At 49.7% G+C, this 21,783-nt stretch overlaps 1 protein-coding gene across 1 annotated transcript in view; it reads right to left on the minus strand.

The window, feature by feature from the left end:
- Positions 1-499: 499 nt before the first annotated feature.
- TBC1D22A (TBC1 domain family member 22A) overlaps positions 500-21,783 on the minus strand; it is a 323,593-nt gene continuing 302,309 nt past the window's right edge. The window contains exon 13 of the mRNA XM_036761386.1: positions 500-701. Within this exon, the coding sequence (XP_036617281.1) occupies positions 573-701 (129 nt within the window). The 3' untranslated portion in view covers positions 500-572. The remainder of the gene's footprint in view (positions 702-21,783) is intronic.

The raw sequence follows: 21,783 nt of genomic DNA on the forward strand, positions 1-21,783 counted from the left end.
CCCAGCGGTGGGGAGGGGTTACAATGGGTTTGGCAATGAGACGTCGGCCTGAAAACAACTCAGGGAGGGAGACAAGGACGCCCCATCCGGGAAAGGCGGAGCCCCAGGAACCTCTTGGGGGCTGTTCCAGGCCCACCCACCAGCACTGAGCCTGGAACACCCAATGGGGAAGGGCCTCCCCCCACCAAAGCTGGCCTTGGACGGGGGGGCTTCTGCATGAAGATGCATCCATCTCTGTCTCTTTGGTATCTCAGGATCCCTCTCATTTTCTGTTGCAAGAAGCGAGACTCTCTAAGCTGTGTCTACACGGGCCAAGGTCCTGTGCTTTCTATTATGTGCAGGAAGACAGACTCCCTCAGTGGGTCACTTTTCTCTTGGCCTCGGGAAGGCCCGATCGCTGGGCAGTTTTCCAAGTTAGTGACCATCCTTGGCCAGCGTAGACACGGACCTAATGCGCACTTTACAAAAGTATGCCACAATTAGTAAGTAAGTCGGGAAATGTGCAAACCAGAATCAAAAGTATGTTACTGCAGAACAAGCCCGTGGGAGCGTCACTCCCGGCCCTCGCAGGCTCATTTCTTATAGTGATTCGGAGCATCGGCAAAGGCGAACTTGAGGCGGTAAGCCTCCGCCAGGAGAACACTGACTTCCTCGTTTCCCCAGTGGGCTGTAGGCAAGTTCTGGAGGAAGATGAGCAGCTCCTAACAAAAAGAGAGAAAAGGCTATTAAAAGGGGGGGTCAGGTCACTGGGGCACTAGGTAACAGGCAGGGTTTATGCAGATCAGGGGGCCTGCCCTCGGTGGGCTTACAGTCTAGTCAGAGGAATAAGGCAGCTAGCATGTACATGCTGTGGATCAGGGAGATACAAAGTGCTGATGCCAGTGGTGATGATGATGAGGGTGGACATTCAGAAAGCCCTTTATGGTTTGCAGAGCCCTGCACAGATTATCTCATTTGTCACCAAAACCAGTGGCACTGGGAGCAGATTTCTTCCAGGAAACAGCTTTGGACCAAGGCCTAAAAAGGATGGACAGGACTCAGTCCAAAAAAGTTTTTAAAAGGTCTACTTTTCCTGGGTTGATAGGACCACCCCTGGCTGGGAGTCCAAGGACCTGGGCCTGCCCACCTTCTGGTCCTGCTCCCAGCTGCCTGGCTTTGGAGATTCCATTCCATTGTTCAAAGCCTCATGGAGATGGGGACAGAGTTTAGAGAAGGTGGCCCACACAGAGATCTCGACCACTAGTAACTGACTGATGGACATTACTCGGCTAATGCAGCAGACAGGTACATTTGGAGGCAGGGCTGGCTGAGGTCTGAGGGAGCGGTCATCAGTACTAGGAAGGCTGCGGTGGGAAGTGAAGCCCCAGACCGGGGCTTGTCCTTCAAACCCCACAGCTGCGTGGTCTCTCTGGACGCCCTTCCCCACCCCGGGTTGGATAACAGCTAGAACGCACACAACACTTTAAGGTTCGCAAAGCACTTTCTAAATGCTGCCTTATGGAATCCTCACAACCCTGTGAGGCAGGTGCTGTAATAACCCTATTTTACAGATGTGGAAGCTGAGGCAGACACAAGGTAAGTGATTTGTCTGGAGTCACGCGGCTAGATGGCTAAATCTGAACTCCGGTCTTCATGACTCCAGGCTCAGAGTTCTCTCCATTGTTCTAGGTCACGGCCCAGTAAGCTCCTCCTCCTCCCCTTCATTACCACCACCCTCCTCCTCCACCTCCTCATCCCAGTCTAGTGATCTCCAATTAAATTGAACACAAATTCAACGTGACGAATCCTCCCTAATTGTGACTCCAATAAGTTTAAGCCAGCTTCCCCCCATCCTCCATAATGTGGATCTTTAAACTGAAATCACAGAACCAATTTGGCCAGCCCCTTGCCCCTTGGGGCATCTCGACATCAGGTAGCTGTCTTTCCCCATTAGCTCCAGTTCTTAGCAGGTCATAAATACCTTTGGTTTCCTTTTTAATTCACTGGGGTTTCTGCCTATGTGAGGGGAACTGCACCAGCTGCTGGCTGCCCCTCTAATGGGACACCCTGTCCATGGTACACCCTCCAATTCAGAATCTCACCAGCTGGAGGGGCAGCAGAAGCATCCAGCCCTGCCTGGTCTGCCGTTTGACAGACAAGGAAGTGTTTCAGAGCCAACCTTTACAGAGCACAATAAATGCTTGGTACATATTTCCAACAAAACCCCCTCCTATAGTCACACACCAAGCAGATCTCGGACCCAAGGCCAAGAGCAGCCGGGAGACCCACAGCGAGTCCCAGAGCCACTCCTCACTCCCTGTAGCTTGGGGATAAGTGACAGCCCCATCAATCATCGTGGCTAGGTTAGCACTTTACAGAGAATCTTAGAACTTCCTAAAAATCAGAGTTGTTGGGAATGGGAGCCTCTCCCCGCTGCTCCGGCCTCCCCATGGAGGCTTCCTCTACTGCCTCCAAAGACCATCTACATATGTACTCATTGTCTTTGTGTTAGATTACTAGCTCCATGAGGGCCCAGCCTGGTCCGCTGCTGTCCTGCTTCCTTAGCACTCAGCCCAGTGCCTGGCCCAGAGTGAGCAGAATCACCAGCCAGCATTTCTAGGGTACAGGAAGATTTGCAGACTCTCCACAGGATCCCATCTGATTCTCACAACTCCACGAGGAAGGGGCCGTGACAGTCCCCATTTTACACACGAGAAAATCGATTCCAAGAGATGCTGAGGGACTGGGGCCATCCTGACTCTAGTTCCCTCTAACCACTGTGGCACCACCTAAAATAAAGACTCCCTGACTGGCTCTGAGTTAACCATCCATGAGCTCAGTGACCCACAGGTCTGGGGGGCCAGGGGCCCCCAGCTGAGCTTTGTCCAACCCTCCTTGGGTTAAAGAGGAACTTCACACAGGTGAGGCCCAGCCACCCATTCAAAGCCAGCTCCTCCACTGACTGAGCTCCTGGTTAGCAGGAAGGGCCAGGAGGTGAAAATCGTCAGAGCTGGGGTACAACAGAGCTTATCTCAGGGTGAAGGGTGGGCACTGCCTGCCTGGCCTTGTTTTATGAGGAAGGGAATATTCATCGCGTGGGATTTTCAGCCCAGGCCACTCTCTGTCCCATTTCAGCCTAAGGGACGACTCCATTTAGGAGTGGTGTCCATCTGCCCCAGACTCTCCTCTCCAGCTACCTCTCAGACATCTCGACCTGGATGTCCAGCAGACATCCGAAACTCACAATGTCCAAAGCAGAACCCTAAACCATCCTCTCCCACCACGAGGGCACCCCCATCCTCCCTCAGGGTCCCAACCTAGGAATCATCCCTGGCTCTTCACTATCTCTCCCCCTCCCCCAGCCCAGCCACGGCCCACACCTGCTCCTCTCCCCTCTGCATCGTCTCCTCTGACCCTGCCCCACCCTGTTGCAGGTCTCATCATGTCACCCTGGACCACGGCAATAGCTACTGGAGTATCTACCAGCCGCAAGTCTCCCCCCTCCAGCCCATCCCCCATTCAGCCACCCAAGGAACTTTCTGAAAATGAAGGTCTGGTGGCGTCATTCCCCATGATCAGCTCCTCAGGATCAAATACAACATTCTTCGCTTGGCACTCACAGCCCTGCATGGCCTCGCCCTCTCTCTCCAGCCTTCTTACACCTTTGTCCCCTCTATGTACTCTTCAGTCCTGTGACCCCAGCCCCTGGCTGCTCCATGAAGAAGCCCGCCCTGCATTTCTCAGCTATGGCCATTCTCCCTGGCCATCCCCCATGCCCAGAAGGCTCTTCTCCTCCACCTACTGACCTCCCCGGCTTCCTTTAAGTCTCAGCTAAAATCTCCCTTTCTACAGGAAGCCTTCCCCAGCCCCCCTTCACTCCAGGGCCTTCTCTTTGTGGATTCTGTTCTATTTGCCCTGTCTAGAGTTTGTTTGGGCATACTTGTTACCTTGCTCACCCTCTCCCATTAGACTGTAAGCTTCTGAGGGCAGGGACTGTCTTTTGCTTTTTGGGTTTGTTTGTTTTTTTTTTTTTTTTCACACAGTGCCTGGCACCCAACAGCCACTTAAAATGAATATCTATTTACTTATTGACCATGAGGGGTCTGGGTGAGCAGGAAGGAATAACCTCCCACCAATGAGGACCATCAGACATAGTCAACCATGCAACTGGCTGAGTCACACCAAGAATGAGCTATCATGTCCAAGTTGGCCTTCCTTCACTTGGCTCCCTCTGACTTTCTCTTAAGTGAAGCTAGCCTCTGATCCCCAGAGGATGATGGGAAAGGAAGTTAGCTTTTGATGTCAAACAGCAGAAACATCTGCTAATCAATATTGAGCAGATAACATGGTTAGGTCTGCTTAAAAGACACTCAAGGCAGAAGTTTACAAATTACCACAGAGCCAAGATGAATAAATTAATACTGGCAGAGACAAAGGCCTCATTTGCCTACAATTATTGTTTTCTCCCGTTAATAGGAAAAGATGAAGCCAGAAGCCAGGAGTCAGCATACCACTAACACAACCAGGTTAATGAGTCTAATTCACTTTTCCGCCCATATTCAGTCTCTAATTTGTATGGCTCTGCTGAAAACGCAATGAAGCACACATGGGAACAAAGCATCTGCCTGATGAAAAGCCTCATGGAGCTCAAGCGTGGTCACAAAGCTCTGTGACAAGCCTTGTCTAAAGCTGGCCAAGTTCTGAACACTGAGGAAGAGCCTGACCAGTGAGGACTGGGAGAGAGTGGAGGATTTCTCAGTTCGCCCTGAGTGGGGCATGAGAGAGTAAGAAAAGTTCAAAACACAGGCAGTACCTGACCTGACAGAGCTCCAAAGTGGCCAACTTGAGAAAGGACGGAAAGGGAAACAGACAGTTGGCCCTCTGCCCACTCCCTCTTCTTGTCCTGGGAGATCTCGACGCTTGCCCAGAACAAATGGGGCAGGACAGCACCCATCACTGTAATTTTATCAGCAAAGTACAACCACAACAGACCAAGAAAGGTCTGAAGTTCTCTGTGCTCATTTCCACCCACCTTCCCCCCCCCATCTCTGCAGTCTCATCTGACAAGTGGCTCAGGGAACATTCATCGGTATTCCTCCCGGCTCAAAACGCTGGGCCCCAAGGCCATCTTCCAATAAGAAATGTCTGGATTTGTTAAGTGCAAACGTAAAGTGAAGTCAGAGCAGTGGCTTTGGGGAAAGGCTAACCCAAGGGGAGAGAGGCAAGCTGCTACCACAGCTGCCTAGCCTGCCCACCAGAGGAAGCTTAATGCCTTCTGCAAGGCTGGTGGGGACCATGTCCCAGACCCAGCTAAGCCAACTTCCTCAAGCAGGTCAGGAGACTGAGATTGGGAGAAGACCAAGAGCACAGAGGGAAGAAAGAGCCCAACACTTGGTTCGGGGAGTCCTGCCCTGGGCAATGGCCCTACTCTGTCAGGGGATGAGGCCCATCCAGAGAAAACTCCCACACAGGCTGAGCCGTCTGTCCATCCACCGCCATCCCCACCAGCCGCCATGTCTCTGTTCTGGTAGCCCTGTCCCCATCCTTCTGCCTGGCCCTGGGTTCATCTTTGGGAAGATCCTGACCCTCTCCAGCCAGCAATGGCTGCCATGATGGGTCTGTCAGCAATTCTAAGAGCTTTTTTCCAGGTGGCTAATCACTCAGCCCCAGATACTGAGTCCACTCTGAAATGTCAGTATAGGAGAAGGAAAGCAAATGGAGACTGTCTATGCCAGGTACACCACGGAAACCTAACCAGGCAGGCCCCTGGGAGCTCCAGACGGGAACCCCCTTCCTTCCTCAGCCTGACCATTGAGGAAGTGCCATCTTCTCCACAATCTCTGCCTAACCTTTTCCCTCCCAGCACACTGAGCCTAGCTCCTGGGCTCACACCCATCCCTGTGCACCACATGATCTGCTGAGGGACTGTCAGGGCCATCAGGGCAGGCAGGGGCTGGGGTTCTTGTCATGTCCGTGTCCCCAACCCTCATTCTAGGCTAGTGGAAGGAAGGAATCTCCACTTTTCCCTCCTTAGCTAAGCTGAAGCCTAGGACAACAGGACCCTTTCAGCTCTACAGTGATCTGCCCTTCTCTGGGATACCTTTCAAGGTTGTCACCCAGGTAAGAAGGAGCAGGAGCAAAAGATGAGCCCGTGACGGCTTCTGGCTTCTTGTCCCACCAACAGAACCAGATCAGTAAATTCAACTCTGCAGACATTTACTATGTACACCTGGAGCCATGTGCCTCCTCTGCTCAGAAACATTCAGGGGCTCCCAACTTCAAACTCCTGTGCCTGGCATTGAAGGCCCTCCACAATCTGGCAGGACCTCATCTTTTCAGCCTCATCTCACATGATCTCCCTCCATTTTATGCTCCAAGCCAAACAGACAATCCTCCATCACCCCCACACACCTGGTGTTTGCCCTATCTTTGTCCTCCCACTGAATTCCTAGCCATTACTTAAAGTATAACCCAAATGCCACCTTCTCCAGGAAGCCTGCTCTGCTCCCCCAGTCAGAAAAGACACTTCTCCCTTGGAGCTCACAAAGCACTTTGGTTATTTTAAGTCTCTAACGCACAGAGTATATACTACTGGGGATTCGACCATCCACGCCACTCTAATCCCAAAGCCAAAGCTGGATGCCTGCATGGGCCTGCTAACTGATTCCCAGGCATCTTGGGATTCGGAGTATTTCTGTTTCTTACAGCACAGTAATATTCCATGACGTTCACGTACCACAACTGGTTTTAACCATTCCCCGACCGATGGGTACTGATCAGAATACACCTGGAACATAGTACTCAGATCTGGGCGGGGGCAGGGAGGTCACCTCTCAGAAAGGACCACAGAACTGCAGAGCACGTTCCAAAGAGAGAGGACTGAAAGGCAACGGGACTGGACGCTCTGTGGCAGGAGAATTGGGTTTAAAAAAAAAGACAAGCAGTGTTTGGCCTGGAGAAGAGAAGAGTAAGGGAGAGGCAAAGTGTGAACGCTGCTGCTGCATATCCAAAAGGCTGCCCCAGAGAGGAACAATTTGACTGTTCTCCCTTCACCCCAAAGACGAGAACGGGGATCCCTTAAGGAGTGGGCTGTCTCAGAGGCCTATGCCATCACAGAGGGGACTAGCCCCCAAAGGAGTGGCCCTCCCATGCCTGAAGAACTTCCAGTGGAGGCTGAAGGACCATCATGGTGGAGGTGGATCTATGCATGGGGAGGGGCTAGCCTGGATAGGTAGTGAGGCCCTTCCAATTTTGAGGTGAGGCATTCTCAGTGTCCAGGGCAGCCCTTCCCAAAGTAACTGAGGCTTCACTGTGCACACGTGTAAGTCCTGAAACACTCAAAGTAAATGGACGATATGATGTGATCATCTAAAAACTGGCCACCAGGTGTTGAGTATTTTCAGCCCATCATGAAAACCACCCATTAAAGCCCAGAGGGTTTTGTTCATGGAATCCCGATCTCTGAAATATCCCTGGACACGCTGGGACTGGAATTATCACCGCTCTGACATCATTTCAAGATCATTTAGAGCGTGATTAATAACTTAGTGGCTGCTGTATTATTTAATCCCTGCTGTTGATCATTCAGTCAGTGGTTAGTCCCATCAGACTAATCAGAGTGAAGAGGAAAGGCGTGAGAGGAGGGGGCAGAAGCGAAGGCAGCTAACTCGCTGGACGATCATAGAGAGATTACTTAATATCTTCCTCAGCAGTAGAATGAGGGTGTTGGCTCAGATGATCCCCAAGGCTTCTTCCAGCTTCAACAATCCATGAATCAATGAGAACTACAGCAGATGCTAATTAAAAGACAAATGCACATTACATCAAAACAAACCATTAATGTTGCTTTCTCCAAAGGAAAGATGAGGACCATTTGTTTTCTTTGACCTTGCTCAGATTAGAGAATTTCTTTTTTTCTCTCCAGGGAAACCCAATTTTTGAGTTTGTGGATTCTAACCACAATAACAAGAACGCTTCTTTTGCTATCCTGCCTTCTTTAAAAAAAAGACAAAGGCACAAATTTGATTGGCTTCCCCTTCCGTTCACTTCCACACTCGGCCTGTGCTCACAGGAGGGCTTGTAATCATGTTTAAAACGAAGTTTATGGCTTAACAGGGTTTGTGTTCCAAAACTGCACGGTTACAAATCTTGTTACTGAGCTGTGACGGTGGTTACTGGGGACATGCGGAAGCAGGACTTTTTCAAGGCATAGGTGCTTACAGAAACACACCAGGGCACAGAGAGTGCTCATCACCTTGGAAGGGCAAGGGAAAAGGGCAGGGGGTGTTTGAGAAGCAACACCCAACTTGCTGCTAACCTACTTTCTCTTCTCTGCACTTTGGAGAGAGAGCCAGTAACTTATGGGCGGTTCAGAGCCAAGACCTGGGTCCTCAGGCCATCGTACTTAGGACAGACTGGAGGGAGCAGATACCAGAGGCTAGAACGCTGGGGAGAAGCCTGCGAGTCTAAAGGAGAGGCAAGGAGGGCCTGAACAGGGTGGGTACAGGAGCGATGGGTAGTGGACGTGCCAAAAAATGGCCTAGAATTCAAAAGGCTCAGGGAAGATGGAATCCAGAGACCCAGTGACTAACTGGATTGGGGCGGGGGTGTGAAGGGGAAGGCAGGATTAAAGGTTTCAAGCCTAAGAGCCTGGACAAATTGAGGGAAGGTCACTGAAAGAGACAGAGAAATAAAGGGGAGTGGGGGGGGGGGCTGCAATTTCAGAGATGGGGACCTTCAAGTGCAGTTGGAGACACAGGCCAAGTCACATCAATAAATATTTATTAAGAACCTATTATGTGCCAGGCACCATACTAAGCGCTGTCTCAGAATGTGAGAGGCCAAAGAAGGCACCTGACCTCATAGTAGCCCAGGTCTGTGTTTGCTCTGAGGAGGATGAGTGGTTGGTTGGTGGGCACCCATCCCCACCTCGGCAGATGGTGCTTCACAAGCTGTCGCTCACCCGTGGTCAGCCCTCCCTCTGGTGAGGCCGACACGGCCCATCTTCCAGCTCATGAGCGTGCTGTGTGGGTCTGGCCTTTGGGGCCCTAGCAGCCCTTGCTAGGATGAGGCCTTGCAAGAGAACTTGGGGAGAGGCATTTGGTCAGCTCCCTCTCCCTCCCCCCATGAAGCCTCATGATCATCATGATGCAGGAAGTGTCACTGAGGCCTGCAGGTCTGGACTCCTCCTTTCCCTTACAGGCAAAGTGTACGATTGCCCCAGGCTGGGCCCACAGCAGGGGCAAGAGAAGATACCAAGATTCTGGCAAGAAAACTGCCTACGAACAGCTTGTTTTTATGTATCATCTTCTTAACCTTTCTGTCCCACTCTGTAACCACTTAACCAATGGATCAAAGAACAGAGAACATGTTGTCACATGACAGGGAAGAGATGCAGCTGACCACACACAGAACAGGCCAGTCTGCACCCTGGCTGAGGCTCATCAGGAGAATTCTGCAAAGACGGAAAGTCCACCGCCCCCCACACCCTCCACTCAGTCAGTCACCACAGGGTGACCGCTGGCAATGTCACTGGTGAACTTCCTGTATGACTGCTCTGAAGGACAGATGGCAGTTGGACTCACTCTTGGCTCCTCAGTTTCCCTGCTCGTCCACTGAGGAGCTAAGACTGATGGGGATCCTCGAGGTTCCTGGGGGCTCTGAGCCCCATAGCTCTACAGCTTCAAACACCTCTGCTTCTAAAGGGCCCGTGGTCCCCTCCGTGCTGACCAGGGCTGGGCTTCCCTCTGGGCCCTTCCCAAGAACATCAAGAAACGCAGGCATCGGGAACAAATGTCTTTGACCGTTCTGCTAGGACTTGGAAGGTCTTGTCAAATTCCAGAACAATCTGGTACTAAAGACAGAAAATGGGGGCGAGGGGGGTAGCCACACAGAACCCAACCGCCAGCTGGCCAAGCCAACAGCCCTTAGGGTGACGATCCACCAGAGTCATCTCCCACTAATCCTGAGAGAGCCCAGAGAGGCACTGCACTTGTAAGAAAGTTCCGAGTTCTCAGGTGAAGGCCTCCCAATGACAAGCACACTTTTTTGGTGCTACTGACAAAAGCCTCCTGCTCCATCTCTCCCTCCACTGGCCCATGACAGCGCAAGAAGCTCATGAGGTACCACAGCCTGCTTAGAGTGTACGCAGAGCACAACGGTCTCCACCACACTTCCAGACTTGCTGCTAATCAGAAAAGCGGATGTGATGGAAAATGTGGCCCCAGGAAGGAGCTGATGCTCCTCCCGGGCCTGAGCCCCTTGTCAGAAAGGATCAGGATGTAGCAAAGGGAAGCTGAGGGGCCAAGACACCACTGTCCGTGGGTGAGGCGGCACATACACTGCCCGCTCTGAGAGGCCTGATGGCAAGAGCAAAGATAGCCAAAGTCCCGTAGCCTTTTTTCTGGCTGTTTCAACTCATTATTTCAATGAAATCAAAGGGAGGGAGAAGGGCAGAAAAATGGATTAGGGGAAGGAAATCATCTGGGAGGCTCCTGCCACTGGGGAACTGTCTTCAAAGCAACATCATCACACACAATTTAACTTGACTGAATCTGCAGCTAACGAGGACTAGATACAGGGGGACTCTCTCCTTGGCCTGGCTGGCAAGAACCGAGGACCAAGTCAGAGAGGACTGGGGCCAGGAGAAGCAAGGAAGGGGGAGGGGAGAACCAAGACCCCAGAGAGGATGGAGAAGTCAGAGAGGATGCTGCTTAGGGAGAGGTGAGTCCACTCCACAAACGTCTAGGGTACCCAGACTGATACAGGGCCCAGGAGAAGCCAGGAAAAGAGTCAAGGGCAAAGGCCAGGGCTGTGGGGTGGCCACAAGGGCTGAATGTGGACTCCAGACAAATGAATTCGAACTCAGCCTCTTACTCACTGACCTGTGACAGAACACACACCCCGCCCCCATCCTTCTAATGGATCAAGTATGTAATGCTGGGGGCTCAGAGGAGCACCTGAAAAAAGGCACAGTCTCTGTACCTCCCAGGCAACAGAAGATGCTTAATAAACACCTGGCGGGGGGGAGGGGGGGAGTTGTTTTCTGCTTTTTGCATGCTTTTGTACACTATAGGTCTCTCCATCTTGCACAGGCTGGAAGTTACGAGCCCAAGAGCTCCACTTCCACCCCGGGCCAGTGTGCCCTTCCTGAAGCATTCAGGTGGCCCCCTGGACATATTCATAACCCACTTAGTGCCTTCACCAAGGTTTATTTTACAGGCTAGGTTTACTCCACAGCAGCTCAGACTCTCTGTCTGAGCTCAAGAGCCACCAGCTCCCACCTCCCAGGAGCAGGGAATACAAGCTGCATCACCAGGCCCAGCAGCTTAATTAATCCTCGTGACCTGATTCCCCCAATTCAGCTCCAAGTCTCCTTGATTCGATGCCAACATTTCTCCCATCCTTCTCGTCTCCATTCACAGGCCTCTATCACCTTCCACTTGGACCACCATCAGTCTAAGTTTCCCTGCTCTCCTGACCAACTCTTCCCTTCCACAAGAGGTGCTAAATTAGGCTTCCAAAAATACGGAGCTGACCACACTGAACAGCATTCAGAGACTCCCTGTGCCTCTAGAATAAAAAACAAACTCTTCAGCCTGGCTTCATTCACATGAGAAAATCGTGGCATGTGCTTCCATTTTGGCTATGAAGATGATACATGGGCCTGACTGAGCCCCACTGATTAAGGAAGATACAGACATGGACACATCTAGTCAGTGTTTAATCTTCTGAGTTGAGAAAATTCCTTCTGCCATCAGTCAGTGGCTTATGCCAATGGTTGAATTCCTCTCCATCCTTTAGAGCTTGATTCAAATTCCACTTCCTACAGGAAGTCCTCCCTGATTCGCCCTTGCTGCCCACTGCCAGCGGTTTCCACAGGGACCTCACAGAGTATGCTGCACCCCTCTAATGTACTTATCCTAGAATGCTGGATAGCCAGGCTATCTGTGTGGATGTCTGTACTGGCCTCTGAGCTCCAGGGCAGCAGGGACCAGGTCTTATCAATTCAATTCCATAAAGGTGAGTGCTTCTAATGTACAAGGCACAGAACTGGGGGCTGGGGGCATTAGGATGAAAAAGATGGAGCTCCCAATGCCTGTGCTCAGGGCCCTGCTATTTCCTGGGAGGTGGGGGGAGAGTGGAGAAGTGACACACAGATAGTAGGGGGTCACAAGAGATCTAGATGAGGAGTTTTGAAAAATAACTGGTCTAGACAAAGCAGGGCCATAATAGCTTTTAGGGGAAAACACCAAGAAACAAATGCTATTCACTGAGTCAGGTTTCAGAACTGGTGATGACTTTGGAGGAGGAGAGCACCCAGCTCTCACCCTCAAAGAGCTCACAGGCTGGTTGGGACCATAGGTCTCCACACACAGAATGATCCTGCCCAGAGTCTACACAAAGGGCCAGGTGAGAAGCAGGGGCAGAAGTGCCATGGGCATTAATTCAGAGACAGGTCAGGCTTAGGGTCAGAGCAGCCATGGAAGGCAGCCTGGAAGAGGGAGATCTGAGCAGAGCATTAAAGGAAGTGGGGCATCAGGAGAAGGAAGGAGGTAGGGCCCAGTAGGAAAGGGGGTTCCAAGGAGGGGGGATCAGCAAAGGCAGAAGGAGTCTATTCAGCTTCTGCTCACCACGGCCAAACTCTCCACAACTAAATTGAACGGTGTTCTAACACTGACTTTCAGCAGCGTTGACGTAATACACTTACTGGTGAAATGGTGTTCTTCCGTGTTACACAGATTGTGAAAAATTAATAAATTTCCTGAGTGTCTCAACTCAAAGTTCTCCAATTGATTTTTCAGCTGCTGATGAGAGACTCACACCACAGTTTAGATTTCAAAAGGTCAGATTCACGAATTGAGAAGGCTGGAGAATTACTGACCTCTCCTATGCTGGAAAGTTGGCAAGTTGGTAGAAAATCACTTGTTTTTCCAAATATCAGATTTTCAGGAGGGAGAGATGACCCCTGATTTTTGTATAAGAATCACTATAGTCTTTACAAGCCAGATTTAAAAGGACTCATACCATAAAACAAATTGTGCACCATTAAAAAATAAAAAGGAGAAGAGAGCCAAATTGTGCCTTGGTACCCTTGGCCCTCATGGGTAAGGGGCAAATGACAGGATGGGGATGAGATAAGACGATGAAGCTTTAGCATGAACAAAATTAATGCAGCTAGGAAGAAGGGAAGTGGTCAGTCAACTGGGAAAAACAAGCCTTTCTATCTCTAGTATAGGCGTGTCTGAGGTCTAAGGTGTTGATACCAATCCCACGTGTATTAGGAGAACAACAGCCGGGACTGGATGCAGTCACCTGAATCACTCCCGATCTCTGGAGGGAAAACTACTTAAACTAGAGGTCACCTGGGCATTCTTTCTAAAAACGTCATGTTGAGAAAACACAAAGCAAATGTCACATCTACTTGTTTTGTGGTGTCAGTCTCACGCCCTGGGGAACTTGAGGAAGAGAGGAGATGGATAGATGGCATCCCTCACGCCAGGGGAGGTGCCCCCACAATATGCATCCTAGGCATTCTTCCACTCTGTCAGGATATCCAGCACCAGACCTGGGCTCAGGAGGCCCCGAGGACACATTTGGCCTCAGAGACTTCCTAGCAGTATGACCCTGGGCACATCACTTACCCACTCATGTCTTCAGGTTCCTCACCTACCTCCCAAGTTGTAAGGAGAAAGTGAAATAATGGCTGTAGAATGTTCTGCAAGCCTCAACGCACCGTATAAATGCTGTAATTCTGAAGACAACAGGGCTGCGGCGATGGGTGACAGAGGGCACTGGCTGCCGGCTGCATCACCCCGCTAAGTCAGGCTATTGGGCACCTGGAGTTTGGCCTGACTGCGATTTGGGAAAGGGGGGATGGGGAGCTGCACAGGGAGGAGGCTTTGCTCCAGTCAAAGCCAGAAACAGGACTTAACAAGGGAGGCCATGAGGAGAAGCAATATTTCCCTGCTTGTTTTCCACCTGGGTTTAAATCCGTTCCGGCAGTTGAGTACTGGATGTAGTCCCGCCCGCTCATCTCGGAATGACTGCCCAAATGCAGAGCGGGTGTCTGCCCAGGCTGGAGATTTAGACATGAAGCTGGCTGGGATGCTATTAGAGAGAAGGCAGTGGCAGCTTCCCCTATTGGGTCCAAAGGGGCTGCACGCACAACCGTGGTCTTTATGTCTGAGGCAACGACTCTTGTGGGTTTTTTTAAGCGACACTTATGCTGTCTCTTCAGCAATTCTGTCCAGCAACGGTAATCAAAAGCCTTCAGAGTGATTGCCAGGGAGCTGAGCAGAAGAGACAGACAGTTAATCATTCTGTTTTATAATTTCACCCTGCGGACTAGAAGGAGAGGCTTTCCTTGGTTACCAACAAAGCACAAGATTCGGAGGCCAGATAAAAGAAACACCATCTTCGTTTCAGAAATTCTAAAGCTACCCCCCATTCTTTGGGTCAAATGAATATCAAAGAAGGCACAGGGAAACAGGCCCTACACCAAAGGGTACCATGGGATGTGAGGAACCTGTTGTCTGTTTAATTCACTGTAAAGGACAGAGATGAACAAGTCCAGGCTGAAATTCCCAAGGAGAAACACTGAATGTCAGAAAGGCCAGCAGAAGAAAGCGGCAGCCTCTAATCTCTCTTCAGAGCTTATTTTAAATGATGCATTCTGAGAGAAAGACCACGGATGGGACCACTTACTCTGGTTTCCCTCTGATCCCTGCTGCTGATGATGTGAGGATAGATTGGGAAACTTTGATCCAGGATGTATGCAGAGCTTGGCTCATCAGGCAGGGAAGGCCTTCCTTCCTTTGTCATCCTGAATGAGAGGGAGCTTGGCAGAAAGAATGCTGCACTTGGAGGAGTCAGAGTCTGTATCCCAGATCCAAATGTCCAGCTGTGTGACCTTAGGAGAGGCACCCACGCTCTCATCCAGCTGTGTGACCTTAGGGGAGGCACCCACACTCTCGTCCAGCCATGTGACCTTAGGGGAGGTGCCCATGTTCTCGTCCAGCTGTGTGACCTTAGGAGAAACACCCAGGTTCTCAAAGCCTCTGTCAAATGTGACCGTGGCATAACCAGCCCACGCAGCTACAGGGCGGATGTGTTTTATAAGCCTTCAAGGACTAGAAGGGTCCATGCTGATTATGATCACGGTCTGTGTGTGGGGGCAGGAGGTGAAGCAGAGACTCAGCTAGATCTCAACGGTGGGGAGGGGAGACCTCAGGCACTTTCCAAGCCTGCATTTGCACATGGGTAAAATATGACCCGCCGAGCCTTGCTCTTAGAGCCACTGCGAGAATTAAGGTACCTAGTAAGTCGTAAAGGGCTACAGAGCCATAAAGCATTCTTCTTTTCCTTCTCGTTTTTCTTACTTGCAGAGGGGCAGAACTGCAGCCAACGCCCCGGCAGCTCTTTGGCGTTAGTAGCCCAATCGGGGGGCCTTTTCTCCGCTCATTCTCCTTGACCTCTTGCAGTCGTGGACACTGGGAGTCACTCTCTCTGGGTTCTCCCCCTCCCTCTCTGACCTCCTCCAGATGACCCCCTCCACCTGGGGGTGTCCCTCAGGGCTGTCCTGGGCCTTCTGTTCTACTTCACTTAGTCATCTCATCGGTGCCCATGGATGTAATAACCATCTTTATGCTGAGTCAAAGCTACCCACGCTGCCTCAGCCTCTCCACTGACCTCCAATCTCTCATCACCAACTCTTTTAGACATCTTGAACTGGATATCTAGTACAGTCTTCAACTCAACATGTCCCAAGCTGAAGTTATGATCTTTCCCTCCACCAACTCTATCTGCTCTCACGCTTCCCTATCACTGTCTAGGGTCCCAGTATCCTACAGTCCCCCAGGCTCCCACCCTAGAAGCCAACTTAACACCTCACTATCTCCCCTCCCCTCACATCCAATCTGTTGCCAAGGCCTCTCAATTTCACTTTTGTCGTATCTCTCGGTTCCACCCCATTCTCTTCCCCGACGCTGCGCAGGCATTCATCACCTCCTACCTGGGCTACTGCAACAGCTCCTGGGGGGCGGGGGGAGGGTCTGCCTGCCTCAGTCTCCCCACTCTGATCATCCTCCTTTTAGCCACTACAATGCAGGTCTGATTACGTCTCCCCACCCTCACCTCGGTACCCTCTGGCAGCTCCCTATCTCCTCCAGGAACAAATACAAAACATTCTGTGTGTCATTCAAAGTCCTTCGTAACCTAGCTCTCTCCTGCCTTCCCAGTCTTCTTACACGTGACACCCCAATCCAGCCTGAGTTTGCCACCTGTGGAACACGGGACAAGGCCCGGAAATACCTCAACCATATACTAAGGGAGTTCACCTGGATGACCTCTCCATCCTTGAGAGTTCTGATTCTGAGATCCTGGGATTCATTCCCAAAGGTCTGACCACAGCAGAAGTGAGATCCAGCTATGTGAGGGGCTGCCTCAACAGCGCATCTCAAAGAACCGGACCAGTATTAGGGGAGTCTGCCAGAGCTACCATGTTCCTCCCAGTCTCTGCCTCATCAAATGTCTGGAAGTCATCAGGAGGGCCATGGTAATTGGGGGAGAAGGCTTAACTCTCTTGGCCAAGTGACTCCACCTCTCTGAGATTCAGGGAAAGGGGCAGGTCTGAGGCAGGTGTGGATGAGTCTGTGGTTCGGCATGGCCCTCCATGGGTCTCTACCTTCAGGCAAGGCTCCAGAACAGGCAGCCTCAGTTCCCCTCAAAGCGCTCAGTGTGTGGTAACTGACATATGAATAAAAGGGGACTAAATTCTTGTACACAGACATCCATTTTCAAGAGTCCAAGCATATACCTTCCCAAAGAAAGAGAGCAGAATTCTATGGACAAGTCTTCTGCACCCCACCCCATGCACTGGCTGAAAGGAAGGTCCCCAAGGACTGAGGCCTCTGCTCTGGCCACCATTTTACTGGCACAGAAGCCCTTTCGTTCACCAGCAGGCACAGCTCAGCCAACACTGAGAACTGGGCTGTCCTTAATGCCAACCAGCATCCAAGGACCACGTTACATCTGGCAGCTCCACCAAGAGGCTTCACTGACCATCCCGCTGCATTACCCAAGTAAGGCAACCAGCATCTCTGAAGCACAGCCTTTCTTTAGGACTCGAGGTGCAGGACCACTCCATGTATGGGGGTGCGGAAAATGCAAGCGTATTCCTGGAAGCCCCTCCACACCAACGAACCCCCGTACTCTGCAAGTCCGGATTCCATTCAAACCCAAGCTGCAAATTCTCTACTGATGGAGCTCAGTCCTCTTCATCTTAAGGAACAGGAAAGTCATTGTCAAGGATGGAGGATCAGAAATGATGGATCCACAAAAGCCAATTTCCTTCTTGTCGGTCTTCTGTCTGCTCATCAGTGCGCCGTGGGAGGTGGCACGGAGTGGGAAGAAGAGCTCCTATTACTTCCCTAAGATCGCAAATGTTATAGTGAAGAAGCCACAATATGTCATCTAATATCTGAGCTAGAAGGTACCTAGAACTGAGAACATGCTGGATTAGGACAGAAGGGAAGCTGGGACAGTGCATAAAGAATGTCAGAGCTGCTGAGAACAGAGGATGTCAGAAGTGGGAGGGAACCTAAAACAAGGAATGTCAGAGCTGGGAGGGGCCAGAGAACAGGGGATGTCAGAACTGGGAAGAACAGGGAATGTTGGAACCAGAAGGGCCCATGGAAATCATCTTGTTTAATCCCTTTATTTTTCAGAGGCAGAATCTGAAAGGCAGAGGTGGAACTGAGTTGCTCCACATCACCCAGAATCCGAATTTCCAAGGCTGATGGTTTATCCATTCCAAAACGTGGCCTCTATTTGATGGGAAAGAGTACCATGGAATAGATCTAAAGTATGAGGGTAATGTGAAGGATGATCACTGCTACTCCTTGATAACTGAATCCACCAAGACCTCTTGGTCCCTCGGAAGGTGTGGGCTCCACCAGCTCTACATGCAGAGGAGCCCCCCTCCTCAGCCTGAGAAATGCCTTCGATGGCGACCATGTTCTGTACAAGATGGGAACATGCCTCCCAAAGACTTGCTAAGAAAATGAATGTGGAAGATCCAGGACAACATTTCATGCTTGATAACCATTTAGTTTCCGGAACAGGAAATTCCATAACAAGATTTCATACTCACAGAACATTTTGCAGCTAAGTTCTACTTAGGACCTAATGAAATTGGACAACTTTTTCAATTGAGTAATTAAACATCACTTATTCCCTCCTTCCAACAACCACAAAGACCCAGCATATTAAAGCCATTCCTTTTGTCTACAGAAATGTGCCCATCAGGAATAATTGTCCCACTGCTTCAGGAAAAGGACAGGCTTGACCACGGCATTCCCCTTCTCAAGAAGCTCCAGAGGCTCCCTACTGCCTCGAGGACCAGACACAAAATCCCTGGTTGGTCATTTAAAGCCCTCCCCAATCTGCTCCAGTCTATCAGACACCACTGGCCTTCACCTACTATGATCCAACTGAACTGGCTTCTTCCTGTCCTCCTGTCCGTGTCCTGCCCCCAGGCCGGCCTCCTCACCACTGCCTCTTAGAATTCCAAGCTTCCTTCAAAGCTCAGCTCAAATGTCACTCCCTGCCAGTGGCTCTTTGTGCTCCCTGCCCCACCCCCCAGCTGCTAGTGCTTACTTAGTGTGTATCTTATAGAGAGGTGCACTGGTCTCCCCACCCCCACCCAGGACAGACTGTGAGCTTCTTGTGGGCAGGAACTGTTCTCTTCAGTCTTTTACAGTGCCTGCACCTTGTTATCAGTCATTATCATCTTCTTTACTTGCACTTGTAGCAGCGAGAATTCTCTGCCTTTTCAGATATTTAAATAATGGACAAAGAAATTATAGCCCAGAAAAGCCAAAGGAAAGAAGTCTGGCCCTAATACAAGAGCACCCCAGGGCCCTTCCTCCATTGGGGGGGGTGCTTCCTTCTGGGATCAACAGGAACCCCCAGCCCAAAGCAAAGAGAGTCCCATTGGCAGAGATATATGCCCATGTCCAGAAACGTACATCTTGGGCATCAGTGGACTTAAATGGACCAGAATGGGTGAAATTAATTCAGGGGATGACTACATAAACTACTGTGGACAAGAACCCCTCAGAAGAAACAGAGGAGCCCTTGTAGTCAACAGAAGGGTGAGAAAAGCAGTCCTGGGGTATGATATGACGGAATGACACATGTTCTAATCCAAGGCAAACCATAATATGAGTCTATGCTCCAACCACCGATGCCAAAGAGGCCAAAGTTGATCAAAGTTATGAAGACCTACATCTTCTAAAAGCAACACCCAAAAAAGACATCACATTCATCATAGTGGACTGGAATGCTAAAGTAGGAAGCCAAAAGATAACTGCAATAGCAGGCAGGTTTGGCCTTGGAGTATCAAACAAAGCAGGGCACAGACCAATATGAGTTTTGTCAAGATAACTCGCTGGTCAGAACAAACACTCTTTTTCAACAACATAAAAGGCAGCTCCATAAATGGACATCACCAGGTGGTCAATATATAAATCAGATTTGTAGTCAAAGGTGGAGAAGTTCTATAGAATCCGTTAAAACAAGACATCGAGCTGACTGTGGCTCAGATCATGAGCTTCTTATGGCAAAATCTGGACTTAAGTTGAAGAAAGTAGGGAATACCATCAAACCTTATGGATATGACCCAAATGAATATGAAGTGGAGGTGATCAAGAGATTTAAGGAATCAGATCTGGTAGACACAGCACCTGAAGAGCTAAGGACAGAAATTCACAATATCGTATAGGATGCAGCAACAAAAAAACATCCCAAAGAAAAAGAAGAGCAAGCAAGCAAGCAAATGGCCATCTGATGAGGCATTACAAATAGCTGAGGAAAAAAGGAAAGTGAAAAGGAATGATGACCCAACTGAAAAGAGAACTCCAGAGGATGGCAAAGTGGCATAAGAAGGCATTACTAAACAAGCAATGCAAAGAAATAGAAGAAAACAACAAAATGGGAAACACAAGACGTTTTCAAGAAAATTAAAGATAGTAAGGTAAAGTTTCATGCAAAAATGGCAGGGATTTAATGTAAGCAGAAGAGATTAAGAAGAGGTGTCAAGAATACACAAGAGAACTATACAAGAATGACCCTGATGTCACCAGTAACCAGGATGGTGTGGTTACTCATCTAGAGCCAGATGTCCTGGAGAACAAGGTCAAGTGGGCCACAGGAAGCATTGCTAACAATACGGTGAGTGGAGATGATGGAAATCCAGCCGAGCTATTTAAATCCCTAAAATATGATACTGTAAAGGTGCTGCACTCAATATGCCAGCAAATTTGGAAAACTCAACAGTGGCCACTGGATTAGAAAATATCTGTTTATGTCCCGATCCTAAAGAAGAGCAATGCCAAAGAATTACCAAATTACCAAACAACTGTGCTCATTTCATATGCCAGCAAGGTAATACTCGAGATTCTGCAAGCTAGGCTTCAGCAGTATGCGAACCAAGAATTACCAGAAGAGCAGGCTAGTTTTCTAAGAGGCAAAGGAGCTAGACACCAAATTGCCAACATTTTCTGGCTTATGGAGAAAGCAAGGGAGTTCCAGCAAAATATCTATTTCTACTTCATTGACTACACTAAAGCCTTTGACTGTGTGGATCACAACAAAATGTGGTGAGTCCTCAAAAAGATAGGAGTGCCAGATCATCTTACATGTCTCCTGAGGAACCTGTATGTGGGCCAAGAAGCAACAGTTAGAACCACACATGGAACAACTAATTGGTTTCAGATTGAAAAAGGAGTATGACAAGGCTGTATAATGGCACCTTATTTAACATATATGTAGAGTATGTCACATGAAATGCCAGGCTGGATGAATCAAAAGATGGTATTAAGTTTGCCAGGAGAAATATCAACAATCTCAGATATGCAGACGACAATATCACTCTGATGGCAGAAAGTGAATTAGGAAGCCTCTTGGTGGAAGTGAATTCAAGAGGAGAGCACAAAAACTGGCTTAAAACTTGATGTAAAAAAAAGCCTAAGATCTTGGCAACTGGTCCCATCAGTTCCTGGCGAATGGAGAGAAAAGAAATGGAAGCAGTGTCAGGCTTTATATTCTTGGGCTCAAAGATCACTGCAGACAGTGACTGCAGCCATGAAATTAAAAGGAAAGCCATGGCCAATGTGGACAGCAGACTGAAAAGCAGAGACGCCACCTTGCAGACAAAGGTCCGTAGAGTCAAAGCTGTGGTTTTTTTCCGGTAGCAATGCACGTCTGGGAGACTTATAAGGAAAACTGAGCCCCTCAGAATCGACACTTTTGAACTGTGGCGCTCAAGACTTTTGAGAGTCCCTTGGACAGCAAAGAGATCAAAATCAGTCAATACTTAAAGAAACTAATTCAGACTATTTCACAAGAAACACCGAAGCTGAAGCTTAAATATTTTGCCGCACAATAAGAAGATGAGTCTTATTGAAAATACCCCGGTGTTGGAAAAGACTGAAGGCAGAGGGGAAGGGCAGAGGATGAGACAGATAACGTCATGGAAACGACGACCAGGAGTTTGATTTGAGATCTGAGAGACAGTGGAGACAGAAGGGCCTGGAGGGCTATGGTTCATGGGGCAACAAAGGAGACGTGACCTGAACCCTTCCAGGGCCGGATCATCCCAGAGAGCAAGTGATACCCAAGCCAAGTCAAGCCAAGCTCTGGAGAAAACAATTCCTCAGTACACAAAATGGCACTCCTTATGCACAGTGAGTGACCTAAGAAAAAGCCAAAGGCTGGGCCAGAGCTTCCTTTACACTCAGCCCC

This window comes from Trichosurus vulpecula, chromosome 5, assembly GCF_011100635.1.
Source record: "Trichosurus vulpecula isolate mTriVul1 chromosome 5, mTriVul1.pri, whole genome shotgun sequence".
NCBI classification, from domain to species: Eukaryota; Metazoa; Chordata; class Mammalia; order Diprotodontia; family Phalangeridae; genus Trichosurus; species Trichosurus vulpecula.